Here is a 27,259-nt window from a genome sequence, read left to right as displayed (position 1 = left end):
TATATACAGTATATATATATATATATATATATATATATATATATATATATATATAAAACAAGCACTGCTTTTCATAGCATAGGGCAGGGGGTACTGGGGATGAATTTGTGGAACCAAGGCAGGGCCAACCTCTGCCTCTTAAGACAGTTTGGAAACTTCAGCTGGTGCAAAATTCGCTAGCCAGGTTGCTCATGTGGCAAGATGATTTGAGCATATTGCACCGATCCTGGTATGACTGCACTGGCTGCCGATTAGTTTCCACACCCAAGTCCAAGGGGTGGTTTTGGCATAACTGCCTCAGGACCCCAATACCTCAAGGACCACTTCTCCCCATATAAACTGACCCAGACTCTGTGATCTTATTCTGAGGTCCTTCTTCGTGTGCCTCCTTCGTGAGAGGTCCAAACTTTCAATGTTGTTGTTGTTGTTTAGTCGTGTCCGACTCTTCGTGACCCCATGGACCAGAGCACGCCAGGCACTCCTGTCTTCCACTGCCTCCCGCAGTTTGGTCAAACTCATGTTCGTAGCTTCGAGAACACTGTCCAACCATCTCGTCCTCTGTCGTCCCCTTCTCCTTGTGCCCTCAATCTTTCCCAACATCAGGGTCTTTTCCAAGGATTCTTCTCTTCTCATGAGGTAGCCAAAGGATTGGAGCCTCAGCTTCATGATCTGTCCTTCCAGGGAGCACTCAGGGCTGATTTCCTTCAGAATGGATAGGTTTGATCTTCTTGCAGTCCATGGGACTCTCAAGAGTCTCCTCCAGCACCATAATTCAAAAGCATCAATTCTTCGGCGATCAGCCTTCTTTATGGTCCAGCTCTCACTTCCATACATCACTACTGGGAAAACCATAGCTTTAACTATACGGACCTTTGTCGGCAAGGTGATGTCTCTGCTTTTTAAGATGCTGTCTAGGTTTGTCATTGCTTTTCTCCCAAGAAGCAAGCGTCTTTTAATTTCGTGACTGCTGTCACCATCTGCAATAAAGATGTTTAAAATCTAAAAGAATTCAATAAAACTGGGACTCCCTTTCTGGCCCCCGAATCTTCCCACCCACCCGTGCTCCCTGAACTTTAACCTCCAGGTATGATCCATGGTGGGAAAAGTTGCAGCAATTAATTCTTACTTGGGTTGCGCAGCTGTTAAAGATGCCATGAAGGTAAGGAGAGAGAGAGAGAGAGAGAGAGAGAGAGAGAGAGAGAGAATGAAAAAGGTATGTGTCTGGGAAGAGTCTGAGGGTGTGGGAATCACACCTGTTTGGGGTGTCTCCTTCCTCACCTTCCCTCTTTGAAAGGACCTGTGACTCTTGTCTTTATGGCCAGTCAACACCCCTCTCTGGTTTTTATAAGCCTCTCTTTGTTAGAGGCAAGATTGGGGTTGGTGAGTAGCTGCCCAGACATATGTTCACCTCTCTCTAGAGACAAAAGGCCCAGGGGAGGGGTCCTGAAGGTGGGCAACTCCTGCCAGGAGAAGGGCTAAGGGGAGGACATCCGCTGGTGCCGAATCAAACTGCCAAAGGGCTCCCCATCGAGTCCAGAATTCTACTTCTCCAGAGCAAAGAGTGTGGAAGGAGAGAAAGATTTTTTCCTCCCGCTCTTATAACACTGGAACATCTATTGTGGCCTTCTAGTCAGGCTGAATGCAAAACGGATTATGGTAATCTGTTCCAGACTGTTAAAAACAACCCCCAAAACAGCAATTTAGCATGAATTTTATTATCTAACGAGACCATTGATCCATAAAACAAAAGCAATAAACAACGTACTGCAGTCACACAATCAATCAATCAATCAATCAGTAGCTGAACTGGGTTCCACACAGTCACAGTCACAAAAACGCAAAATAAATAGCAAAACCAGACAGATCTCAGCGTGACACTCAAAACGGAAGTGTGGCACTCAAAATGGAAGCGTAACACTCAAAACGGAGCATGTTTGGCGTCCGAAAAACGTTCGCAAAACCGGAACACTTACTTCTGGGTTTGCAGTGTTTGGGTTCCAAGTTGTTTGAGAACCAAGGTGTTTGAGAACCAAGGTACCACTGTAAAAGAATGCTAATAATAATAATAATAATAATAATAATCAACATTTGAATGTTCAGCTGGGCTACCTCAGATGAGGAATGGGTCTCTTCCCACAACACATAGTTAAACTATGGAACTCCCTGCCACAGGAGGCAGCAATGGCCACCATCCGAAGATGGCTTTAAAAGAGGACCGGGCAAATTCAGGGAGGAGAGGGATGTCAACGCCTACTAGCTAGCCACAAAGGCTACGCTCTGCCTCCACAGTCGGAGGCAGCCATGCTTCTGAATGATCAGTTGGTGGAAATCATAGGAGGGGAGAGGGCTCTCGCGTTCGAATCCTGATGGCGGGTTTGCCATAATGGGCATCAAGCTGGTCACTGTGAGAACAGGACACCGGACTAGGTGGGCCTCTGGGCCCAATCTGGTAGACTCTTCTTATATGTGTGGCCAGCTGGGTGCCCTTAGAGCAGGCATAGGCAAACTCGGCCCTCCAGATGTTTTGGGACTACAACTCCCATCATCCCTAGCTAACAGGACCAGTGGTCAGGGATGATGGGAATTGTAGTCCCAAAACATCTGGAGGGCCGAGTTTGCCTATGCCTGCCTTAGAGGAAGCCCCCAGGCAGGACCTGAGAGCAACAGTGCTCTCTTGCTCGCTGTGCTTGGCATCCCTAGGTAGAGTGCCTTTGCACATGGAGGTTCCATGGCACCTAACAACTGAGTATATACTGTAACTCTTATCTCTCCATGAAATTGCCAGTTCCCATTTCAAGCCATCTGAGCACTCCATGACCACGATCCCAAACATAGCTGTGCTAAGATTTTTCTGATGTGGCTTCTTTTGCTTTCTGTGCAAAAAAAGGGAGCTGCCGTTCTTCAATTTCCAGGCAGGTTTTGCACAGATGCACTCTGCACATGCACAAGAACACTCTCCTCCTGTTTGATATTACTTTCCAAGCCCTCCGCACTGGAATCGGGTTCTGAGGCTGAGCCCTGGGGAGTCTCAAATTCAACCCAGGCTGTGAGTGCAAAATGAGAGTTTATTTTGTATGGCACGGCAGAAAGAGGACAGGTCTGTTTTGAATCAGAATAAACTGGCATTTTGCACCATGCTATCTCCAGCTGCCAAATGGATGAGGCTGTAGGAATGAGGTTGTGGCACCTGCTATCTCTTTCAATGCCAAAAATCTAAACAAAACCACACTACCCCCCCCAAAATCACACCAAAGATCCACTTAGTTGAGCACACGCTCTTCCCACAGCAGGCAAGAGAGATCCCTCCAGGATGCCCACAAGCAGGGCATATTTTCAGGTACATCATCCCTGGTCCTGGAGGCTCCACTAAGTACAGAAGGGCTGTTGAGAGGTCCAGACTATGTTAATTTATCTACTTTTTGAAAAAGCTAAGTTGGTGGCCGCTAAGAACATCCTTGGCAGCTTTTCTATTCTGCCAGGCTTATGCGGGCAACTAAGAAAACATCTTTCTATAATAGTTGATTTAAAAATTTTTTTTTACATATTTTTATTATAGTATAGAGATGTTGTTGTAAACAACTTTGGTTTTTTTAAGAGAGGGAGGGAGGGAGGGAGGGAGGGAGGGAGGGAGGGAGAGGTTTAATGGTTACAGTGTACAGAGAGCAGGGTTCAAATCCCCCACTCAGCTATGAAAATCACTGGTTGACCTTCGGCCAATCTCTTAGTCTAACCTACCTCACAGGGTTGTTGTGAGGACGAAATGGGAAGGAGTCAAAACATGTACACCACCCTGAGACCCTTGGGAGATAAAGAGGGTATAGAAATGCAACAAATAGGTAAAGGTAAAGGGACCCCTGACCATTAGGTCCAGTCGTGACTGACTCTGGGGTTGCGGCGCTCATCTCGCATTATTGGCCGAGGGAGCCGGCGTACAGCTTCCAGGTCATGTGACCAGCATGACAAAGCCGCTTCTGGCGAACCAGAGCAGCACACGGAAACGCCGTTTACCTTCCTGCTGTAGCGGTACCTATTTATCTACTTGCACTTTGACGTGCTTTCGAACTGCTAGGTTGGCAGGAGCTGGGACCGAGCAACGGGAGCTCACCCTGTCACAGGGATTCGAACCGCCGACTTTCTGATCAGCAAGCCCACAGCGCCACCTGGGTCCCATGCAACAAATAAATAGATATAAAATAACGCCAGAACAAAACACGAGCCTTGCTTGCTAGACCAAGCCAAGGGCCCGACTTGCCCAGCTTCCTGTTCTTCCAGTGGCCAACCAAGATGTCTCCACAGGAAACCTCTCAGTCAGGACCAGAGCATGACAACGTTCTCCCTGCCTGAGACTCCCAGTAACTGATGGCGGCTTATAGCCATTGGGAGCTTTATCGCCGTCCATGAATTTCTCTGATCCTCTTTCAAAGACGTCCGGATGAGTGGTCACCATTGCCTCTTGTGGAAGTGAGTTCCATAGTTTAACTATGTGCTGTGTGAAGAAGTATGTGGAAAAGAGGGAGAGAGAAAAAACCTCTCTCTGGCAAATTTTGCCACCCTGTCTTGCTATGTCTTGCAAGACTGAATTTCAGAATTTAGAGGGAGGTCTAATATTTACAAAAGTGGGTGGATAATTCCTTCCCCTTCCCCATCATTCATAATTATTGCAAAATTCTGTCACCATGCCTTCTTCTCTTCACCCCACCTCCAAATGTCTGGCTTGGGGGTGGCACCTCCCATCTTCTCTGCCGATGGGAAACTTCTCATCTTCTTATTCCAGGGAGTGCCTCCCCCTTCTGGCTTATTGGGGTTGTGGGGTGTGAGAGGGCGGCAGGAGGGGTGCCGGCCTTTTCTGACACCTCCGCTTTTTATGGCGGTGAGAATCGTTGTGGCCTGCAGTTTCCCACAAGCTGGTCACCATCTCGCAATCTCTAGGGCCACAATAAAAAGTCGTAAAACGCCTGTTGTGTGTCCCTCACCCCCACCCCCGGAGGCCCCTCAGATTCTCTCCACCCACGCATTTCAGAGCAAACTTCCATCCCTTAAATGTTCCGTTCAAGTGAGTGTGCATGTGTGTAATTCGAAACCAGGGGTGGCCAACTCTGAAGAGACTGTGATCTACTCACAGAGTTAAAAACTGGCAGTGATCTACCACCTTTTGGGGGGTTCAGGTCAAAGTTGTTAAGCTTTTTGAGCTTTTCTGAGGCGGGAGGAAAGCCCTGTTTTGGGGGGGCTGAAGGGCTAAAATGTTGAGCATTTCTAAATTTGTTGAGCTTCTTTGGGGGGAGCCAGTGATCTACCAGTGATCTACCACAGACATCTAGTGATCTACCGGTAGATCATGATCTACCTGTTTGACATACCTGTTCTAAACAATAAAAACACAAAAACATAAGAAGAGTCAAGGGCCCACCTAGACCAGCCTCCTCTTCTCACAGTGGCCAGCCAGGTGCCCAAATGGGATTTTGAGTTGTGGAGAGGGGAGGCAATTCTCTGCCATTTAATCCAAGGCCAGGACCTCATTTAGTGTCGATCAACAGCCTTCCACTTAAATTAGCAGATCAGGCTATGGGTACGATTATGGAGACCCCCTAAAACCAGTTTCTGCAGTTTGCCCCCCTTTTTTCCCTGGTGCCTTTTTATAGCACATAAGGCATTCGGTCCAGCAGCAGGTACAGCTTTTCCTAGGGCACAGAGATGGGGAAAGCTTCACCTGCCAGATTTCTGCCTGACACACAAAGATCGAAGGGTGCAGGCAGGGTTTTTAAAGGGTGGGGAAGCAATCATGTGGTTATTCCAGAGTAACTGGTGCAATGGGCAGGCACCCGGGCCTTTATTTTTAACACACACACATGTTATTTTATTATTGAATTTAAACTCCACATTTCCTCCAGGGAGTTCAGTGTGGTATATACAGGATTGTTCTCCCCCTGCCTGCCATCTCCATTTTATTTAAGCAGAGGGTAGACAGCCGCCTGCCAGAGGTGCTACTATGGTTCCATCCTGCCTTCAACAAGGGACTGGATGAGATGAGAGCCAATGTCCTTTCTAACTTTACAATTATATGACTCTAGAACAGGCACCCCCAAACTTCAGCCCTCCAGATGTTTTGGACTACAATTCCCATCTTCCCTGACCACTGGTCCTGTTAGCTAGGGATCATGGGAGTTGTAGGCCAAAACATCTGGAGGGCCGCAGTTTGGGGATGTCTGCTCTAGACACATAGACATACAAACATTCTCAAAACTCATCCTACCTCTATTTATTTACTGCTTTTAGGTAAAGGTAAAGGGACCCCTGACCGTTAGGTCCAGTCGCGGACGACTCTGGGGTTGTGGCGCTCATCTCTCTTTACTGGGCGAGGGAGCCGGCGTACAGCTTCTGGGTCATGTGGCCAACATGACTAAGCCACTTCTGGCGAACCAGAGCGGCTCACGGAAATGCCATTTACCTTTCCGCCGGAGCAGTACCTATTTATCTACTTGCACTTGACGTGCTTTCGAACTGCTAGGTGGGCAGGAGCTGGGACTGAGCAACGGGAGCTCACCCTGTCGTGGGGATTCGAACCGCCGACCTTCTGATCGGCAAGCCCTAGGCTCTGTGGTTAAGGTTGTGCAAACATGGTTCTCTCTCTCTCTCTCTTACACACACACACACACAAACACACATTAAATGGGGGAACCTTCATTGATCTAAACTGACTCATTCCAGTTGGACTTTTAAAGTTTATATATATATAGTTTTTATTAAATTTTCAGTTTTACAATTTAAAGACTCATTTATACATCCTTACGATATCAATGACTTCCCTTCTTCTCTTTCCATGGTTCATTTTGCATATCATAAATCCTTGCATATTTTACAAAGACTGAACCATACATTATAGCATCCATCAAAAGGGGGGCAAACTGGACTTAGGGGGCTGCATAAATTGGATTTAGGGGTCTCCATAGTCATACCCATAGCCTGATCTGCTAATTTAAGTGGAAGGCTGTTGATCGACACTAACTGAGGTCCTGACCTTGGATTAAATGGCAGGGAACTGCCTCCCCTCTCCACAACTCAACTTGTTTGATGCTGGGTTGGGGGGAAGGAGAAAATATGCACGGGTGTGGGGTCTTTGTTACCCAAATGATGGAGAGCAAGCCTCTATAAATTAGATACCATGTCTGCATAATCCCTGCAGTAATTGAGCCCTGGACATTAGTAAGTGAATGGACTTCCCCCCAGGGGTTAGCTAAATTAAAGGGGGGGAAACCTTCATTGATCTAAACTGACTCATTCCAGGCTGACTTTTTAAGTTAACATCGCTGTTGAATTATCCTTTGGTTCCAGTGGAAAGGGCATTGTTGTTGTTTTTATGTGGTGGACTTGCAAAGAGGTAAAGGCTTTCTGGGAAATGGTATATAATGAGTTAAAGTTACAGGTAGGTAGCCTTAGTTGAAACAAAATAAAAAAATTCCTTCCAGTAGCACCTTAGAGACCAACTAAGTTTGTCATTCGTGTGCATGTACACTTCTTCAGATATTTAAAGAAAGTGTTTAAAAATACTTTTGTTAAAAAGGCAAAAGCCTCTCTATTGGGTATACTGGGTAAAGAGATACCAAGGGAAGATAAAATACTGTTTACGTACACAACAACTGTGGCAAGATATTTTTTTTTAGCCCCAAAATGGAAACAACAAGAAGTACCAATGAAAGAAGAGTGGAAGATGAAGATGATGGACTTTGCAGAACTGGCGAATTTGACAGGAAAAATCTGAAACCAGCAGGATCAAGTATTCCCAAAAGACTGGAGTAAATTCATATGCTATCTGAAAGATGATTGTAAGCAATTAACAAAGCAATTAACATCACTAGCAGGGTTATCTGAAGACTTGTAATGAGAAATTTTCCTTCTTTCTATCTTTATTAAAAAATTTTGAGATATTCTGTAATGAGGGTAATTAGCATGCAGAGAAATCTGATGCCCTTCAGAGGTTCATAGAATAGATTCATAGAATTGTGGAGTTGGAAGGGACCCCCAGGGGTCATCTAATCCAGCCCCCAGCTATGCAGATATATTTTGCCCAACATGGGGCTCAAACCCACGGCCCTGAGATTTAGAGTCCCATGCCCATCAGCCCCAACAAAAGGCTATTTCAGGTGGCTTTATTCTGTGTGCTCTGTAGAATATTGCGGGCTGCCTTCGGTGAGTTCTGCCTATAAAAAGGGGCATATAAATTGTACAATGTAATATAAACAAGCAAACAGATAAACAAAGAAACAGAACAAAACAAATCAGACAGCTAGGTTGAGACCCACCCGGTTGCACAAAAGAGTCAAATTCCCTGGTGGTCTAGTGGTTAGGATTCGGCGCTCTCACCGCCGCGGCCCGGGTTCGATTCCCGGTCAGGGAAGGTGTTTTGCAAGAATGTGTTTTGCACTGCCTTAAAAATGAACTGGGTGCAGGTTTTGCCCAAATATATATGCTTTATGTTTGAAAATCGGTTTCTTCTGAGAACCAGTGTGGCACAGCAGTTAGTGCAAAAGCTATAAATACGGTGAGTTTTGCGCGTGCGTTTAGAGTCATATAATCGTAGAGTTGTAAAGGACATTGGAGCTCAGCTCACCCAGTCCCTTGCTGAGGGCAGGATGCGACCCTTAGCACCTCTGGCAGATGGTTGTCTAAGCTCTGCCTCTTGGTTTAGCTAGGATTAAAGTGGGGAGGAGGAGGAGAACCACCTTGAGGTCCTTGGAGGTGGGCTCTAAGTGTAAGGAAAGGAAAGGAAACGGAAGAAAGGAAATCCTACTCAGAGGAGACCCACTGAACAAAACCAACTTAAGTCGGTTGATTTCATTGGGTATGCAGAGAACATGACTTAGAACGCACGGTGCCTTTATAAAGTGTATAAATAGACTCTCTGAATATAAAATGCTTGTGGGTGCCATGAAAACGAAGCATGGACTCTCCTTCCTTGGAGGTTTTTTAATTTCCACCAAGATTTTCGCCGTCCATCAGGAATCCTTTAGTTGTGATTCCGGCATTGTAGGGGGTTGGACTAGACGGCCCCTGGGGGTCCCCTCCAACTCTTGAATATCAGGGCAAGCCCCTTGATCGCCTGGTCGTTGTTGGAAGAAGCGCTGGCACACACACACACACACACACAAAAAACTTCCTCAAAGTGGTTCCCATCTCCTTTCCCTGGGTGCCTGCTAGCTTTTCACTAGCAGCAGGATTTTAAAGATATAATGATGATGACTCCTCTTCTCTCCAGCTCAGAAACAATAAGGAGATGAGGAGGAGAATCTCACCCACTTTCCCTCCCCCCCCCTAGGAGCGGCTGAAGTTGCAAGTGTGCGCGACACGCTCCATCTCCCAGGATGGAAAAGGAAGATCAAAGCGAGGATGGAGGTGCGAACTTTCCTTTCAGGAGGGAGGATTGGGGGGTGCCGGGATGCGGGGGAGGGTGGGCGTGGGAGGGGCGGGAAGAGAGGATATAAAAGGGACCCCGGTGCCTTTGAAGACCGGGAAAGGAGAGAGGGGATTCTTGTTTCTTTCGCGGTCCACAAGCCAAGAGCCAGCGCGCAGGAGAGACCAGCCCTCCATCCTCTTTGGCTCCTGCCAGTTATGACCACCATGACAAGCCAGAAGTGGGAGCGCAAAGACGAGAAGAAGGTACCAGTTGCATCCCGGGCTGGCGGGCTGGCACGTGGGCCCCGCGAGGGCAGGATTCTGCTCTCAACTCCCCTCTCGGTGGAGAGGCTTGCTTCTTCTCCCTGCCTGGCAGGGGGGTTGGAGGAATGGATGACCCTTGGGGGGTCCCTTCTTCCAACTCTGCCCCCACCAGAAGCCGGGAGCTCAGAGCAGAATCGGGCCCTCCCTCGGCGTGGGAATCCGCTTTTCTGTTTCAAAAGCTCTCTCTGTTCTCTTCCCCTCGCCCCGCCACGCCTCTCCTCCTTCCCCACCGCCTGGCCTTCCCCGCCTGCCCCACAACCTCTCTCTCTCTGCAGCTTCTGAAGCCCTTGATGGAGAAGAGGCGCAGGGACAGGATGAATCAAAGCCTCGACCGGCTCCGGGTCTTGCTTTTCGAAGCCACCCAGGACGAGGTAAGGGCGAGAGGCCCCCATCTCACCCTCTCTCCGGCTGCTTACATGCAGCACATTTAAAAAAAGCACCCGCTCAAGGAAGCCTGGGAACTGTAGTTCGTACTGGGTGCTGGGAATTGTAGTTCTGCGAGTGTGTGGGGGGGGAACAATGGTTCCCAGGATTCTTTGGGAAGGGGAGTGGGGTGGAAATGTACTGTGAATGCAGGGTTTGGGTTTGTTGTTGCTGCTGCTGGAGGCATCCCGAGAAACAATGGAGTGCGCCTCCTGGGGTGATGCCAAACTGCTGCGTTGCGGCACCGAAGTGACCTTCCTGGGACGCAAGCCTGGGCAGTGTGCCTGGAGGTCCAGGACTGCCCAGATGTGGTCCGAAGGAAAACAGAGCAAGAAGTTTGGCAGCATCTTGGCTGCAGGAGTTGCCGGAAGGAGGCGCACGAGGCTCCGTCCAACAGTTTTAGGGACTCCACTCCGGATTTGTGTAGTAGGGTTTACTCCTGGAGCCTTTTCTTCTCCTGAAGATATCCTGCAAGGCTGCGGAGGTTTGGCCTGGAGCCTGCCTTTTGCACGTCCCTAACCCACCAAGAGTTTGAGACCCACTGGTGGCTGCCCTCACCTGGTTTAGCCAGCTAGTTGAAGCCTACTTCTCTTGATGCCCGCCTCCCGTTTCTAGAGCCCCCAACTCCCCCCCCCACAAATCAAACAAAGAATATTTTATTTTCATTCCTACTTTCCTTCCCCGTTTTTTCTCCCACCCTCTTCTTTTGTCTTGTTTTTTTTTTCTCCCCCTGCAGAGACTTAAAAACCCCAAAGTGGAAAAGGCAGAAATTTTGCAAAAAACAGTCCAGTTTTTGAAGACACAGCCTTTATCAGGTATAACGTTTCTTGTATCGTTGTTTATTACTTTTATTATTGTTGTTACTTTAGAAAACAACCCTCCAAATAATTGTAAAGGATTTTTTGGGAAAGGGAGCAAGGGATTTAGGTGTGGAATAACAATCTCCCCAGCCCCCAGGTTTTTTTTGAAACAGGTTTAACTTCCTAGTAGTTGAATTTGCCCCGAGGAGGCCCCTAGGCAGTCGAAATCTCGAGAGTCCCCCTCGCAAATCATCTTGAAGCTTCTACTCGGCTTGATTGTCATTTTCTTTCAAGATCAAATCAATATTATTTTGATCCATCGTCGCAGGGCCCCTAAAAGGCGTGGGGCCCATAAACCGGCGCCTCCTGTGCCTATTTGGTAATCTGGCACCCATTAAGGTTGTCAAGCGATCTGCACATCAGGCATTTAAAGCACCACCCTTTCCCCAAGGAATCCTGGGAACTGTAGTTTGCAAAGGGTGCTGGGATTTTTTGTTGGGGGGGGGTGAAGCCATGTGCTTTAAATGCATGGTATGTCAGTCAACTCCATGTTTCAAAAAACCTTTGGCTGTGAGGCACACCAGCTAGATCCATTGGGCCCTGCCATAATCTGATGTTTTGAACTACAGCTGCCAATAAATCCATTGGAGAAAATATTTCCCCGGCACAAAGGTGTAGCAATATGCCCTCTCCTGAATTTCAGCTTCCTGCCTAACTGTTTAAGGCACAGGTACCGTGAGGAAACAGGTCCCCAGCACCGGGAAAACCTCTTGGAAATCCTTTATAATGTATGTGCATATTTTAATGGGTCTCTGGGCCTCCCTTCTGCATCACTCTCCAAGGTGGTTCACATTTCCAGTGTGGCTGTTGAGCAGGGGCTGTAGCTCAGTGGCAGAATATCTGCCTTACATGCAGAAGGTCCTGAGTTCGAATTCCAGGTACGGCTGGGAGAGGAGTTATTGCTGGAAACCCTGGAATGCTGTTGCCAGCCACTACTAAATTAGATGGACCGTTGGCACAAAGCCTTTTGCTATATTCCTAGTGTTCTGTAAAATAACCTGTCTTTAGGCAACCCTGCCAATCTGGGTCCCTGAGAGGGGTGCTTGCAAGTTGCCCAGCGGATCTCTAAACTGTTGTCATTTCTCTCTCTCTCTCTGTGTCTCTCTTTATTCCACCCTTCTTGCTGCATATACCACAGAGACCAAGCACAAAGAAGACGCCCTCCTGCAAAGGTACCACAGCGGCTACAGGGAGTGCCTCACCCAAGCCACCCACTTCCTCCGGGCCAGCCCGGGCATCTGCACGGGGAAGAAGGCCTACCTGATGGAGCACATCTGCCACTGCATGGAGAAGATCACAGCCAGCCCACAGAGGGAAGTCCACCGGCCGCCCCCGGCCGCCCCCAGCTACGAGCTGCAGCAGCGGTACAGCCCAGATGCCTTCGCCGGGTGCAGCCCTCCCCTCGGCGGCTCCCCCTACGTCCTGCACCCGCCTTCCTCCACCTACCCGGCCAGCCAAGGACTCCAGGCCCGCCTCGGCAGATCGGCCCAGCAGGGCAGCTGCACCAGGTCGCAGCAGAACAAACTCTCGGAAACACGGAACTCCTCGCCGCAGTCCCCGCAGGCGCTGAACGTGTGGAGGCCCTGGCCTTGAAGGGCCCTCCCCCTTCTAAAATCCCCTTGCAAATTTATATTAGATTCTCTATATATTGTATATTATGGGTTTTATGTTGTCAATTTTTTTTTTTAATGGGGCCTCTCTTTTCTGGGGTGGTGGTAGATTCCTCCCCCCTTTCCCTGTACTGATGGACAAAGAATGCCCTTTGGCATCTCATCATTAGGCCTAATAATAGAGTTGGAAAGGGACCCCAAGGGTCATCTAGCTCAACCCGCTGCGATGCAATGAACCTGGACTATAAGTGTGGAATTGTATGCCTGGAGTAGCCTAATCCAGCAATGGGGTGGTGGTGGGAATCGGTGAGGTGTTTTCTTTCCCTTAAGATTTTCTTGACTGCTGAATTTATGTATATTCCCTAGAGTGGAGGGCTGCTTTTCTTTTTTTAAAGAAACCCAAGGCAGAATATTTCTGGATCCTGGCTTGATTTTTAAATAAATGGTTTTCTCTCTGATACCAAAAAAAGGAAGAAAAAAAAGTGTGTAAAAGATGTGGCTTCATTTTCTATGTAGGGCCTGTGTTTTAATATTGAAGAATGTCCTGGTCTTATCTCCTGCTTTAATAATAGTAATTAATAATAATAATAAAGGTAAAAGGTCCATTAGGTCCAGTCGTGACCGACTCTGGGGTTGCACGCTCATCTCGCATTATTGGCCGAGGGAGCCGGCGTATAGCTTCCAGGTCATGTGGCCAGCATAACAAAGCCGCTTCTGGCAAACCAGAGCAGCACATGGAAACTCCGTTTACCTTCCCGCTGTAGCGGTTCCTATTTATCTACTTGCATTTTGACGTGCTTTCGAACTGCTAGGTTGGCAGGAGCTGGGACCAAGCAACGGGAGCTCACCCCGTCACAGGGATTCAAACCGCCAACCTTCTGATCAGCAAGCCCTAGGCTCAGTGGTTTAGCCCACAGCGCCACCTGGGTCCCTAATAATAATAATAATAATAATAATAATAATAATAATACGTAATTTTATTATTTGTACCCCACCCACTCTGGGCGGCTTCCAACAAATTATAAATGCATCATAAAACATCAAACATTTAAACTTCCCAATACATCCATGCACTGAGCGGTGCAAAGAGTCCACCCCACATATCACCAACGCCACAAAATGAATTAAGTGCAATGCATTCTCCGTGGAATCAGCTCACCAACCTTTCGCCTTCCAGCACCACACAGTCAAGGGCTGATGGGAGTTGTAGTGATGGCTGCAGTAGTCTCTGGGAAATTCCCCAAAGGGAGAGGGTTAGTGGTGGTGGAGAGGCGCTGTGGACTTAACAGATGCTGTTGGACTCCAAGTTCCATCAGCCCAGGCCAGCATGATGGGAGTTGTAGTCCATCAACATCTTGATGTGGGGTGGTGGTGGCACCAGTTCCTTATGGCAGAGTTATAGTCTCTGCTCGCAAAAACTAAGGCTAGTTGAGAGGGTCAGCCACACAGGGATTCAAAAACATGCACAGAATCTCATTTCTGAACTGCTGAAAGGCTTCATGCTTTTAGACTCTGTCCTGAGATCCATCCAGTCAGAGCTTTTGTGCAAAAGACATACATTTAGGATTAAAAATGGCTGAATCCAGGGATTTGTGCACTGCACCTGAACCAAGCCGAGTTCACAGCCCTCCCAGGCAAACTCCTCTTTCTGGATACCCCGAATTATCTTGAGGTCACAATTATGGGTGGCAGGTGGGTGAGGCGGGAGCCATTCTGTTGCTTGTTGCTTAAAACAGGGAAACGTTCGCCAGTGTGTATGGCAGGCCACCCAGAGATCCACCCTGTAGATCCAGATCCACTTTCTGCCCACTCCTTCACATGCTCAGCAGCTCAAAACGCGGGATACAGCTGTGAACTGTTGCAGACGGCGAGAGCAATCTTATAGATGCTTCGGGAAAAACTTTTCCTGCGAAAGGCATTGGTGGTTCAGTGGTAGAATTCTCGCCTGCCACGCGGGAGGCCCGGGTTCGATTCCCGGCCAATGCAACTTGCATTTTTTTTCCTTTCTCAGTTTCTTTTTCTGTCCCCAAAATATTTTCCCACGGCCACAGTCCCAACCTTGCATTATTTTCCTCGCCGAGTAGCCCCAAGAAAAGTGTGCATCGCAGGCAAATTCCTTTCTTTTAGCTCTCTTGGTTTGAATCCTGGTTATGTTTCCTTTTCTTAAAAGCTCAACAACTGTCTGGATGAAGAAGGGGATTTAAAAATTCTTAGTCGATTTCTCCACTCAGCTTCAGGCGCCCGTCAAAGCAGAGTCAGAAGTTGTTGTTGTTTTTGGGGGGAGAGGGCAATTCAAACAGAGCTCAGCCGAGCAGACAAACAGAAAACAAAACCCTTTCGCTGTTTTTCTTGCAAAACGGCCGTGCAATAGCAAGCGATGTGAAAGGAAGGTTAGAAAGTATGAAATGCTGTTGAGTTTTGTTTTGTTTTTGCCTGCACGTCATGCTTTTTAAACTTTGCTTGTTTTAAAGCAGTATAATTTGGGATATTGGGGAGGTTTGGAACGGGAGAGGTAAAAAAAAGAAGAAAAAAAAAAGGCACCGCTGGGATTCGAACCCAGGATCTCCTGTTTACTAGACAGGCGCTTTAACCAACTAAGCCACGGCGCCACTTGGCAAACGGGCTGCCCACTCTGTAATCTCACTATGTATAGATGCAAACAAAACAAGACAAGACAAAAAAAAACCCAGTTCGGCTCTTTTCAAAAGGAGGCAGTCGCTGGACGGCTGGAAACTCTTAAAAGCGAGATCGGGTAGAGGAAGAATTATTTACGTGTTCTCATTTACGTGGAAAACTATTGCGTAGAACTAAAGGGCTACAAACGTGCAATGCATCGTTGCAAGATGGCCATTTTGTGCACGCGCAACACGATCCTGCCCAGGGAGCTCTGTACTTGCTCAGGGACCTGGGCCTCCTCTCCGCCTTTTGCTGGTTAAAAGAAATGATTTCTTGACGCAAATGTGGAGGAAGCGGGTTGGAAGGGGCGGGCGGCGGATATAAGAATTAAAAGCATCGCTACGGTAGTTCCTCTGCTTTGTGTAAAGGGCAGATCATATGTCGATTGCAATGACGGCTGCCGATTGTCAGTACAAAGAGGCGCCAGCGGAAGCTACAAGCGGCCGGAGGGGGATGTAGCTCAGTGGTAGAGCGCGTGCTTCGCATGTACGAGGCCCCGGGTTCAATCCCCGGCATCTCCAGGTGTTTTTGCTGGCGCTCAAACAATAAGCGTAATTTAAAAAAATTAAAGACAGGGGAGCTGCTTCTCCTTCCACAACAAGCGCAGTCTTTTCCAAACATCACGCAGCTCTAAGTTTGGGGACTTACGCGGTTTGCAATTATCTGATGAAGTGTGCATGCACACGAAAGCTCATACCAAAATAAAAACTTAGTTGGTCTTTAAGGTGCTACTGAAGGAATTTTTTTATTATATTATGCGGTTTGCAATGAGATGCCAGATGCTAGAAATAATCCAGCAAACAAGCCGGTTGTGTGTGATGAATCTCTAGGGCCGGAGTTTTTCCCCTTTTTCTTTTTTATTTTGCTCTCTCTGTATGTTTGTCCTACTGCGTGAAATGGGTGGGGGCAGTGACACCCGTTTATATAATCTAGCAAAATGCCATGAAAAAACACACCCTTTTTCAATCACCTGCGAAAATGAGAGCGGAAACGTGGGCAGCGAATTAGCATCGCCGCACATGTTGGTAGTCTACTCTTCCAGAGGGAGAGGAGAAAGACGAGCGGTATAAATTGGATTCTGCTAGCAAAAACCCGCACAAAATAAGCACGCTGTGAGCAGGATTCGAACCTACGCAGGGAGTCCCCATTGGATTTCAAGTCCAACGCCTTAACCACTCGGCCATCACAGCTCCATATAACCGCTGCTATTACCATATCCAAAAGTAGATAATCGGTCTTGGGAAGAAAATTCGTTGGATCGCCTTTTCCCATTTCTTTCTTTCTTTCTTTTAGACAAGTTTTGCAAGGAAAAAAATGAGCTGCTATGGTTTGTAAAATGTCTAAGCAAAGGGGAAAGCAGCTGCAAATAAAAATGATTACAAATGTTCAGACGCTGGCATTTTCCTGCCTTTCATATTATCCCCAGGGGCCTGGGCCATTGGGGGTCCATAGAGGAGGGGGGAATAAGAATGAAGGACTTGGCTGCTTTGCAATGCAGCATCATGCTTCATTTCATCCCCCTTTGGATATGTGAGTGGTTTTTAAGCTCCTGCCCTAAATCTATCACATATATTCGTAGTCGCGGCGGCGGCGGCGGCGGGGGAAACCGATTTTTTACCGAGCGGGTCCCAGAAAAGCTGGTGAGAACAATACGGCAAGTAAAGGGTTAAGCCGACAGGCCTTTGCCCTCGGGCAAAATGGCCGGTTAAGACTCGCCCGGGATCCCAAGCTCTCGCGATGGGAAAAAGAAGCTTCGAGGCTTCCGAAGCGGTTGTCAGGGGCAACGGTGAGGCCTAACGGTGAGGCCCTAAGCCCGAGGGGCGGTATGCGCGGCGCTCGCGTATATCGAGCTTGGGGCCAAAATGGTTGGCGGGAGACGGGGGTGCAGTGGGGGGAGGCTTTACATCGTTGTTGTAGGCGAAATTTGGGGGGGGGGGCTAGATCTGCTCTGTCGTTTTTCAAATCCATTGTTTGAGGCGGGATTAAGAGCGCATGCGCATTTGTGCCTGCCATGGGGCGAGGGTCGTGCGACCCTCTTTGCACCTCTTTTGGTGTCTGATTAATTAAGGAGGTGGTGGTGGGGGAAAGCTTATGACCTCTTTCTGGTGCAAGCAGGGCGGACCCCTCACCCTCCCACCCCAACATTACTTTTTAAAGGATTTTAGATTGCTGGTAAAAGTTTTGCCGCTTTTAAAATACAGTTTTACGTGCAATAAAAGATGCTGCCTGAATGTTTTTGGCCAGGTACTTTTTAAAAAATTAAAAACCGCATAGAACTGATCTTAGGGAAAAACACCTATGTTTTCATGGTGGTTGGTGAAAAACTGGTTTTGTTTGCTGTATTGCAGCAAGCCCATATTTTATTGTCATTTGCTGCAATTGATGTTTGTGGATCTAATTTGGACCATTTTAGTGCTTAACATTCGCTCTGTTCACAGATGGACGTATTAAATCGGGGACGAGTGGGCAGAAAATGCATTGCCCTCCCAGATGCTTGTGGACTCCAGCTCCCAGCATCCCTGAACATTGGCTATGCTGGCTGGGACTGATGGGAATTGGAGTCCGGCCACATCTGGAGGGTACATGTTGGCTACCCCTGTTCTGCATGGTGGGGTCAAACAAGGGATGAGACCTTTCTTTTTGCCGAAGAATGAATGAATTGATTTATTTCGGCACTCTCTTTTGCTAAACCCGTATTTTCTTCACTTAGCACGCAAACTGTAGAACCTGCTCCCACAAGAGACAGTGACGGCCATCGTATTGGATGGCTTTGAAAGAGGATTGGACAAATTTGTGGAGGATTCTAAAGCTAACAGTGGCTACTAGTTATGAAGGCTTTCTGCCTCTGAACAGGGTCTTGCTTGCGGGTTTCCTATAGGCATCTGGTTAGCCATTGTCAGAAATAGACGCTGGACTAAGTACCCCCCCCCAACCCCCCATCACACACACACACACACACACACACACACACTGGCCTGATTCAGCAGCCAGGCTCTTGGGTTCCCACTAATGTTCCTGCCTCTCTCTTGTCTTTTACTGCCAGGATTTCTCACCTTTTGGATGCTGGGAGAGACAATGCCTTTGGTCACCGGACTGGTTCCCTCACGATTCCTCACCCTCACGGCCCATTTGGTCATCGTCATCACCATCTTCTGGTCCAGGGTGAGAAACTCCATCCCTTCCCCTTCTCAACGTACTCCTATTTCTTTTTTTAATGGTGTGACGGGCCTTATGCTTTCCAAAGAAGAGCTTCTGTCTCCCACAAGTAAGCGTCAACAAAAAAATAAGACCCCAGTTCCAGCCTTTGCCCAAGACGGGCAGTTTGCCTGGCGCTGTTAAATATGGCCTTCTGAGAGCAAATGCCTCGCGGGGATGGGGCAGGAATGCGATTTTAGTTCAAGGCTTGGTGGGTGGGATAGAGATTATATTGTTGGCCCTCATAGATGGCATGCGAGGAGGGTGGGGTGCCCAGTGTTTGTGTGCTGATCCCCTTAAGAGGCACACTGGGGCTTGATTACCAGATGTCCCCGTTTACCGGGGACAGTCCCCAGATTTACAAATCAGTCTCCATACAAAATCCATGGAAGTTTAAAAGTGTCCCCACGTTCATTGAAAGAAAATCTGGTAACCTTAGGTGGGAGAGGCGAGATAGGAGTTTGTTCTTTCCCCTGGCAACCCAGCGCATTTCTTAAGTGGGTGCCACGCCACACTTTGAGAACCCTTGCTGTAGAGCAGCCATTCCCAACCTGGTGCCCATCACAGGGCCATGCTAGATGGAGCCAATGATTTATTAAAAAGGTGAAGGGACCCCTGACAGTTAAGTGGGTCATGTGGTCAGCATGACTAAGCCGCTTCTGACGAAGCCAGAGCAGTGCACAGAAACGCCGTTTACCTTCCTGCCAGAGCGGTACCTATTTATCTACTTGCACTGTGTGCTTTCAAACTGCTAGGTTGACAGGAGCTGGGACCAAACAACGGGAGCTCACCCTGTTGCCGGTATTCGAACCGCCGACCTTTCGATCTGCAAACCCGAGCGGCACAGTGGTTTAACCCACAGCGCCACCTGCATCCTATTGACTTATTAATATTTATTAAATTTTTATACCACTCTTCATCCGAAGGTCACAGGGCGGTTCGTGGCATAAAAATACGAAATGAAAACACATAATACATAATATTTTGGGAGTTCTGGTCCAAAACATCTAGCTGCTCTAGAAAGAAAGGGATTCTGGGAAGCAAGAAACCTGGACCTCTTTCAAGTACTGCGAGGGAATGCCGTTGTCACTCCCACCACATGTGAGGTGTTGTAGGGAACAGCCTAGCATTTGGATCGCACAATAATTCTGCTGACCTCTCTTGATCTTTTCATGCCTCTGAATGTTCTTCTTCTTCGGGTACCTCTATCTCTTGCCACAGAAGCACAGGGTGAGAGCCAGTGTGGGCGTAGTAGTTAGAGTGTTGGACTAGGATCTGGGGGGGGGCAGGGTTCAAATCCTCACTTGGCCATGAAGCCCACTGGGTGACCTTGGGCCAGTCCTGGTCTCTGAACCTAACTTGCAGGGTTGTTGGGAGGATAATGTGGGGAAAACTATGTGCACCTTGGAGGAAAGGTGGGATATAAATGCAAATAAATACAAAATAGATAAAGCATAATGGAACCAGTGCAGTAGTAAAGAGGTTATGAGGCTACTGCTACCTTGTTATATTGTGATGGGTGAATGCATGGCCCAAACAGTGGCTTCTCTGTCTTCTGCAATCCAGGAAAACAATGTCCGCGCTTCCCTGCCTCTCCAGTGCACCCAGGAGGAGTTTGAGAACCAAGACACAGAGTAAGTGCTCTGCCTGGGACTTTTTCTGCTACAGCCCTTCTCTGGGTGCTTCTGCTGCTCTTTTTTTTAAAAATGCTTTAAAAAAGGTTTTTGGTTGCAGTGGCCATAACTTGAAACAGGCTCCCAAGAGAAATACGCTGATTTATTTTTGTAGGCTTTTCCAGAAGATGTATTTAAAATAAGGACTTAAATACTGCTGCATCTTTTAAAACTTGTTCATAAGAATATTATTAATAGTAATCTATTACTTATACCCCACCCATCTGACTGGGTTGCCCCAGTTGTTAGGTTTTCAGTTTATCTGAGTGTGGCTTTGCTCTGTTTTATTTGTAAGCACTTTGATTGTTTTCAGAAAGATGGGATATTAATATTAGGAAAATATGTATATTAACAGCCCCTAAAAACAAGCTGATAAAGACAGAAAAATATGTGTTCCCCGTCATCCTCTGCCCCGTTCCTTTTGGCTACCTAATAACTACCTAATCGCCTGGAAACGATGCCTTATGAGGAACGGCTTAGGGAGCTGGGTATGTTTAGCCTGGAGAAGAGAAGGTTAAGGGGTGATATGATAGCCATGTTCAAATATATAAAAGGATGTCATATAGAGGAGGGAGAAAGGTTGTTTTTTGCTGCTCCAGAGAAGCAGACATGGAGCAATGGATTCAAACTTCAAGAAAGAAGATTCCACCTAAACATTAGGAAGAACTTCCTGACAGTAAGAGCTGTTTGGCAGTGGAATTTGCTACCAAGGAGTGTGGTGGAGTCTCCTTCTTTGGAGGTCTTTAAGCAGAGGCTTGACAGGCATATGTCAAGAATGCTTTGATGGTGTTTCCAACTCTACGATTCTATGGTTCTATGATTCTATGATTTATGGTCTGAAAGGTTTCCTTTTAAAATGTGTATTTATGAATCTGTGCTTGCAAGGTAAGTGTGCTCTCTCTCTCTCTCTCTCTCTCTCTCTCTCTCTCTCTCTCTCTCTCTCTCTCTTTCTCTCCCCTCACATTGCTGTTCCATGCTGAGAGTGCTGATGTCTCCCAGCTCCTCCTGTTTTTCATCATCGAGCAACGTCAGCATCGGATGACGCTGATGCTGTATTTATTTATACCCTGCCCTTTTCAGATTATAAACAAGAACCGCTAAAACGGTAGAAAAGGTAATCATTAAGGACACCGATAGAATTAAGACCATATACATATTAAAAATCTGTTTAAAACATACAATGAAAACAGCACGGGCACCAGATAATTGCATCTCTCTTGTCACTTGAAAGGGTTGGGAGCGCTTGCTGTCTTCGCAGCAGATGTGGCCACTGCTCCACCTAGCTGACGGCAGCCGTAAATCCAGGTTTAGATTAAAGCCCTGAAAGCGGGGTGGGGATGGCGTGCGAAGAGAAGGAGCAGGATTGTTGCTGGAGCAGATTATAGGCTGCTTCCTCTCATCCGAGGACTGACAAAGTTGGCCACTGATCAGTCTGTTGCCTCTGCTGTCCATGCTGATGGTGCTTTAAATGTGCACTCGAGGGAAAGGCTTCTGTTTTTTTTTAAAAAAAAAAAAGATGGAGGGTTAAAAAAAAAGGCAGGCAAACAAGACGGGCCAAATATAATTTTTTGCAGTGGGAAATTCCAGACAATTAGCCTTCAAGAGGAGCTTGTGTTTGCCTAGGGCTCTAACGTCCTTCATACTTGGCATATTTGCTAAGAAATTCCAGGCCCGATCGTATTGCATTGGTGGTTCAGTGGTAGAATTCTCGCCTGCCACGCGGGAGGCCCGGGTTCGATTCCCGGCCAATGCATGACGCCATAATTTTATAAACCTCTATCCTACCCCTCTTTTACTGCCTGCTTTCTACTTAACAAGTCCCAAATCATCCATGACCATTGCGCAGGCTGGCTGGGACTGATAGAAGGTGTGGTCCAAGCAACAGTCAGAGGCCTCAGGTCCCCCACCCCTGGCTTTGTGGCTTGTCTTTTCTCTCTCTGTGGAGGAATGACTGCTGGGAGGAGCGCCTGAACAGGGCTGCCTTCAGAAGTCTTCTAAAAGTCTGGTAGATGTTTTTCTCTTTGACATCTGGTGGGAGGGCGTTCCACAGGGTGGGTGCCACTACCGAGAAGGCACTCTGCCTGGTTCCCTGTCACTTGGCTTCTCGCAGTGAGGGAACCGCCAGAAGGCCCCCGGAGCTGGACCTCAGTGTCCGGGCAGAATGATGGAGGTGGAGACGCTCCTTCAGGTATACTGGGCCGAAGCCGTTTAGGGCTTTAAAGGTCAGCACCAACACTTTGAATTGTGCTCGGAAACGTACTGGGAGTCAATGTAGGTCTTTCAGGACCAGTGTTATATTGTCTTGGCGGCCACTCCCAGTCCCCCACCTGGCTGCCGCATTCTGGATTAGTTGTAGTTTCCGGGTCACCACATAGAGCGCATTGCAGTAGTCCAAGCGAGAGATAACTAGAGCATGCACCACTCTGGCGAGACAGTCTGCGGGCAGGGAGGGTCTCATCCTGCGTACCAGATGGAGCTGGTAGACAGCCGCCCTGGACACAGAATTGACCTACGCCTCCATGGACAGCTGTGAGTCCAAAATGACTCCCAGGCTGTGCACCTGGTCCTTCAGGGGCACGGCTACCCTGTTCAGGACCAGGGAGTCCTCCACAACAGCCACAACAGGCGCTGTAACCTTCCAGTAGTTTGACTTCACCGCCAAAGGGGGCAGTCCTCCATTGTCTCCCAAGACAGACAGATTCCACCAACAAATAGTGTGTGTGTGTCTGTCTGTGTGCGAGAGAGAGAGAGAGAGAGAGAGAGAGAATGAATTGGGGAGCTGGATGGGGAGAGAGAGACTGATTACTGTAATTGGGCTCAGGAAGGAATTTCAGGTTTTCTAGAGACACAAGACCAGGGATAGGCAACCTTGGCTCTCCAGATGTTTTGGAACTACAACTCCCACTGGCCCTGTTAGCTAGGGATCATGGGAGTTGTAGTTCCAAAACATCTGGAGAGCCAAGGTTGCCTCTGCCTGCACAAGACGTAACCCTCCCTGTGGTTTTCCTCCCTTCAGGATGGTGGTTGCCCTGTCGGTGACGCTCGGGCTTTTTGCAGTGGAGTTGGCTGGCTTTCTCTCTGGAGTGTCCATGTTCAACAATGTGCAGAGCCTCCTCTGTATCCTTTGAAAATGGGATAGACTGGGCGTAGGTTACGTGGGGTCTTTGTGGGGTGGGTGGCAGAGGGAAGCCACAGAGAGGGCAACTTGGACTCATCAGACCTGCAAAGAGAGGGAGCCGAACCTGAGAGCTGAAAGAAGAACTGGACACTGATGCCCACATTATCTCGTGCCTGTGCAGGTGGGCATCGGAAGGTGCTGGGGCCCATTGGATGCCCGCTCCTGGCTGCTTTGCCAAAGCACTTACGCCTCAGTCCCTCAGGCAGCGTTCTTCAGCCTTGCGTCCCCAGATGTCGTAGGACTACAAAGCCCATCACCCCTGGCCCACATTTCTAAGCTAGCAGTGGATGATGGGAGTTGTAGTCCTACAGCCCCTGGGTAATCAGGGTTGAAGAACACTGGTAGGCAGTTCCCGCATGGGGGCGCGGAGGTTCTGGGTTGTTGCTGTCCCCTCTGTAGGCCAGCCCTGATGCCCCACAGCTGCCCCAGGAGGGCTTGAGGAGTCCCTGCCCTTCATGCGTTGTTGCTCCCTGACTGAGCCTCCTTTCTGCTCCAGCCACAGGCGCCCACGCCTCTGCCGCCGTTACGTTGCTCTTCTTCCTCTTTGAACAGTGGGACAGCGGCCTGTACTGGTGGATCTTTGTTTTCTGCAGGTCAGTCGAGACAGCGGCCACCTCTGGTGGCAGAGCTTTGCAAGGCAAGGAGCAGAAGAAATGCGGAAGCTGGGGGGGGGGGCTGCATTGGCCCGGAATGGCCGGCATTTCTACTCCAGAGAAAGTAACTGGGTTCAAAGTGGAGAAGGGTGTCTTGGGATTTTTGTGGCCTCTGTAGGATCGACGTCCCTGCCCCTAGAAGGGGCACCCACTACTATTTTATTCATTAAAATACACCAGCTGGTGGCCCACCAGATGTTGCTGAACTACAACTCCCATCATCCTTGGTCGTGGACCATGCCTGCTGGGGCTGATGGGAGTTCTAGTTTAGCAGCACCCGGTGGTCAACGGTTTCTCACAATCGAATTATATCTGGCCTGATCTGTCCCCCGAAGGAGCCCTCAAAATTGCTAATAAGCATTGTAAATGCCTTTGGTATCTTGGATTGCCGCGGCTCGTGACTATTGGGGGTGGGTGGGTCTCTGTGACCTAAATCACATTTGATCCAGCAAATGCTCAGAGGGGGAGTGGCTGATCTCTCATCCTTTTTGTCCGGGTGGTTTCTTCTCTCTCCCAGTTCACCCCCAGCCTCAAAATGCCTGGCACCTTTCTGTGCCAAGCGGCTCATGTGGTCATGTGGAGCTGCCGGCTACTGCAGGCCTCACTTTGCAACGCCACTTTCCCTGACTGCTCCCCACTAGCTTTGGCTGCCCACAGCAGTGCCTCCATCTGCCTCTCCTTTTTCGTCTTTGAGCGCTGGGAGACGGTCACTTACTGGTACATCACGGGCTTCTGCAGGTAGACTCTTAGTTCTGTATGTGTGGATTCTTTTTTTCCGCGTATAAGACACCCCCATGTATAAGACGGCCCCTATTTAGGGGGACTAAATTTAAAGAAAATGAGGGGAGATGGTCCAAAGTTGTTGAGCTTTTTTTTTAGGGGGTTGGCAAAGTGGGCAGCTGCTACCCCCACGCCACTGCGGGTGGGAAAGCTCCCTAGAGTGTGGGTCACCAACCAGCGCACAGCTCTCCCCCCCCCCCAGCTACTATCTGTGTATAGGACCCCAGTTTTTTAACATGATTTTTGACATACAACGAAACTGCCTGTTGGAAGATTCGGGGCAGATAGAATGAATTCCTTCACGCAGCACAGAGTTAAACTGTGGAACTCCCTCCCACAGGAGACAGTGGTGTTCATCAGCTTTAAAAGAGGATGAGACAAATTCATCGAGGAGAGGGCTATTGATGGCTAATAGCCAGGATGGCTACACTCTTGTCTCCACAGCTGGAGGCAGCAATGCTTCTGAATATCAGCTGCTAGAAACCTCAGGAGGGGAGAGGGATATAATAATAATAACAACAATAACAACAACAATAATAATTTATTATTTATACCTCACCCATCTGGCTGGGTTTCCCCAGCCACCTCTGGGCGGCTCCCAACAGAATATTAATAATAAAAAACCTACAACATCAAACATCTTGTGCTCAGATGCTGCTGGTGGGCTTCCCAAGGCATTTAGTTGGCCACCGTGAGAATAGGATGCTGGACTAGATGGGCAGTAGGCCCTTCCTATGTTTTCTTTCTTTCTTTTTAAAATTATTTTGATTTTACATATACATACATACATACATACATACATACACACATCAAATAATCAGAATATTAAAAAAAAGAAAAAGCATATGAAGCAATGAAAAAGAAAGAAAGAAATGGAAAAAAGCCTCAAAAACAAGCATTTTCAAATACAATTCTTCATAGAGAGTGCAAGCCACCTTTTTGCAACTTTTGGCTTGACTCCTTGATTCCTAACATGATTCCTAACATGTTAGAAGCCTTCCTATGTTTTCCTATGTGCGTGTGTTTCACATGTTTGCGAGTCTTTTCCCCAGCTGATGTTTTTCTTTCCCTAGGAAGGGGGAAGCCCTTCTCCTTAGCACTGACCCCCCCCCCTCTCTGTCTGTCTTCACCCCCTGACAGCGCCTTGCCTGCCACTGTGGAGATACTGCTTTTCATCTCAGTCTTGGGCTTGAAGAAGAAGCCCCTGTGAAGCCGCCTGCCACCCCCCCCACCCCCCGCCGGAGGAGACGTTTGTTGGGGGCGACTCCAGATGGGCAAGAAAACCAACTGAGGCTGAGCAGAGCCAAGCTGCGCTGGCACAGTGAAATAGAGACTGAGCACAATTGGGGAGAACGAGTAGGATGAACAAGCTCTGACCCTCCCTGGTGCCGCATTGCCAGCCGCCACCCACAGCTCCAGCAACACAGATCTGTCTCCTGCGCTGCGCGCTGCCTCCCCCCAGCGGCAATTGTGGTAACAGCGCCCTGTCGCCGCACAAAGCCACAGCGTTTAGTCACACGTGCTTTTTCCAGCCTCCGTTCATGCACCTGCAGTGCCAAAATGCCGCCTTCGGAAGAAGTGGCGAAGTCCGAGCCTCTAGCCCAATGGGCCGCCCTGCAAAAGGGACTAGGGGGGCATAACGGGTGTGCGCGTGTGTGTAAAATTTATTCAGGACATTTGATTGTAGTTAGATAATGCTGTATGAGATTTATTACACTTTTTTTTACCTGAATAAAATAGCATCCTTCTTATAAATTCGCCACTTGGATTGCGGTTGTTAAAGTAGTGTTGATGAAGTCTGCTGGTTTATGTAGATCAGCTGGGGCTGAAAACATTTGGAGAGCCGCAGGTTGGGGGGAAGGTGATGTCGACTCTCATCTTCCCCTCCTTGCATTGGCTGCTATGGCCAAGTTAAATTAGTCTATGAAACTAGAGCCATTTAATAGCTGCGTAGTTCAATTCCAAGGAGGAGGAGGATGATAATAGTAGTAGTAGTAGTAGTAATAATAATAATAATAATAATTTATTTATACCCCGCCCATCTGGCTGGGTTTCCCCAGCCGCTCTCGGCAGCTTCCAACAAAATAATAAAAATACGATAAAACATCCGACATTAAAAGCTTCCCTAAACAGCTTGTGGAATCTAGCTTGCTCCAGATAACCTTGTGGGCCAAATGTTGCCATTCTCCTGCTTCTAAGCTCTTGCAGCTCCCCCACAGCCTCTCCTTTCTCACTGGACCCCATTTTGCTTCTGCTGAGACTTCATTTCCAGGCCTGTGGGAAAGCTGGCGAGGACAATGGATAATGGACTGGACTGGGCCATGGAGACTGGAGCTCAAATTCTTGCCCAGCCTTGAAGTTCACTGGTTGGGCAATCCTGGGCCAGTCGGGGCATTTCAGGATACAGCGGTGCCTCGCTAGACGAATTTAATTCGTTCCACGGGTCTTTTCTTATAACGAAAAAATTCGTCTAGCGAATCCCATAGGAATGCATTGAATT

At 48.2% G+C, this 27,259-nt stretch overlaps 2 protein-coding genes and 6 non-coding genes across 20 annotated transcripts; 6 read left to right on the top strand and 2 right to left on the bottom strand.

The window, feature by feature from the left end:
- Positions 1-8,320: 8,320 nt before the first annotated feature.
- TRNAE-CUC (transfer RNA glutamic acid (anticodon CUC)) lies at positions 8,321-8,392 on the top strand. Its single transcript has one exon. It is a non-coding gene; the product is annotated as a tRNA-Glu (tRNA).
- Positions 8,393-9,311: 919 nt separating this feature from the next.
- On the top strand, positions 9,312-13,086 carry LOC118094416 (transcription factor HES-4). 2 transcript variants are annotated; one of them, XM_088655263.1, is made up of 4 exons: positions 9,312-9,387; positions 9,987-10,082; positions 10,871-10,949; positions 12,133-13,086. In XM_088655263.1, exons 1-4 carry the CDS (start codon positions 9,382-9,384, stop codon positions 12,585-12,587), a joined length of 636 nt encoding a protein of 211 aa, XP_088511389.1. In that variant the 5' UTR covers positions 9,312-9,381; the 3' UTR covers positions 12,588-13,086. The 2 variants fall into 2 exon arrangements, with proteins under 2 accessions (XP_088511389.1, XP_034990677.3); XM_035134786.3 differs by lacking the exon at positions 9,312-9,387 and adding an exon at positions 9,481-9,651.
- A 1,433-nt stretch (positions 13,087-14,519) lies between these two features.
- TRNAG-GCC (transfer RNA glycine (anticodon GCC)) lies at positions 14,520-14,590 on the top strand. Its single transcript has one exon. It is a non-coding gene; the product is annotated as a tRNA-Gly (tRNA).
- A 549-nt stretch (positions 14,591-15,139) lies between these two features.
- Positions 15,140-15,213, bottom strand: TRNAT-AGU (transfer RNA threonine (anticodon AGU)). The gene has a single exon. It is a non-coding gene; the product is annotated as a tRNA-Thr (tRNA).
- A 516-nt stretch (positions 15,214-15,729) lies between these two features.
- TRNAA-CGC (transfer RNA alanine (anticodon CGC)) lies at positions 15,730-15,801 on the top strand. Its single transcript has one exon. It is a non-coding gene; the product is annotated as a tRNA-Ala (tRNA).
- Positions 15,802-16,388: 587 nt separating this feature from the next.
- On the bottom strand, positions 16,389-16,470 carry TRNAS-UGA (transfer RNA serine (anticodon UGA)). Its single transcript has one exon. It is a non-coding gene; the product is annotated as a tRNA-Ser (tRNA).
- Positions 16,471-16,961: 491 nt separating this feature from the next.
- TMEM107 (transmembrane protein 107) lies at positions 16,962-26,514 on the top strand. 12 transcript variants are annotated; one of them, XM_088655011.1, is made up of 6 exons: positions 16,962-17,079; positions 18,324-18,442; positions 20,042-20,109; positions 23,165-23,265; positions 24,621-24,717; positions 25,900-26,514. In XM_088655011.1, exons 2-6 carry the CDS (start codon positions 18,341-18,343, stop codon positions 25,967-25,969), a joined length of 438 nt encoding a protein of 145 aa, XP_088511137.1. In that variant the 5' UTR covers positions 16,962-17,079; positions 18,324-18,340; the 3' UTR covers positions 25,970-26,514. The 12 variants fall into 12 exon arrangements, with proteins under 12 accessions (XP_088511137.1, XP_034993098.1, XP_088511129.1 ...); XM_035137207.3 differs by lacking the exon at positions 24,621-24,717 and adding an exon at positions 23,823-23,919 and having other exon boundaries at positions 16,975-17,079; XM_088655003.1 differs by having other exon boundaries at positions 16,976-17,066.
- Positions 21,831-21,901, top strand: TRNAG-GCC (transfer RNA glycine (anticodon GCC)). Its single transcript has one exon. It is a non-coding gene; the product is annotated as a tRNA-Gly (tRNA).
- Positions 26,515-27,259: the final 745 nt, after the last annotated feature.

Source organism: Zootoca vivipara, chromosome 12 (assembly GCF_965207765.1).
Source record: "Zootoca vivipara chromosome 12, rZooViv2.hap1.1, whole genome shotgun sequence".
Classification (NCBI taxonomy): Eukaryota; Metazoa; Chordata; class Lepidosauria; order Squamata; family Lacertidae; genus Zootoca; species Zootoca vivipara.
Note: the sequence above shows the minus strand (reverse complement) of the source record. Positions and strands in the feature narration are given on the sequence as shown.

What these genes read in the sequence shown, in the direction of transcription:
- LOC118094416 (XM_035134786.3), top strand. Translation starts at nt 9,604, where the DNA reads ATGACCACCATGACAAGCCAGAAGTGGGAGCGCAAAGACGAGAAGAAG. An exon ending in AGCGCAAAGACGAGAAGAAG is followed by an intron (nt 9,652 to 9,986) that starts GTACCAGTTGCA and finishes CTCTCTCTGCAG; the next exon opens with CTTCTGAAGCCCTTGATGGA. An exon ending in GAAGACACAGCCTTTATCAG is followed by an intron (nt 10,950 to 12,132) that starts GTATAACGTTTC and finishes CATATACCACAG; the next exon opens with AGACCAAGCACAAAGAAGAC.
- TMEM107 (XM_088655003.1), top strand. Translation starts at nt 17,018, where the DNA reads ATGGGAAAAAGAAGCTTCGAGGCTTCCGAAGCGGTTGTCAGGGGCAAC. An exon ending in AGCGGTTGTCAGGGGCAACG is followed by an intron (nt 17,067 to 18,323) that starts GTGAGGCCTAAC and finishes TTTTACTGCCAG; the next exon opens with GATTTCTCACCTTTTGGATG. An exon ending in TACATCACGGGCTTCTGCAG is followed by an intron (nt 24,718 to 25,899) that starts GTAGACTCTTAG and finishes ACCCCCTGACAG; the next exon opens with CGCCTTGCCTGCCACTGTGG.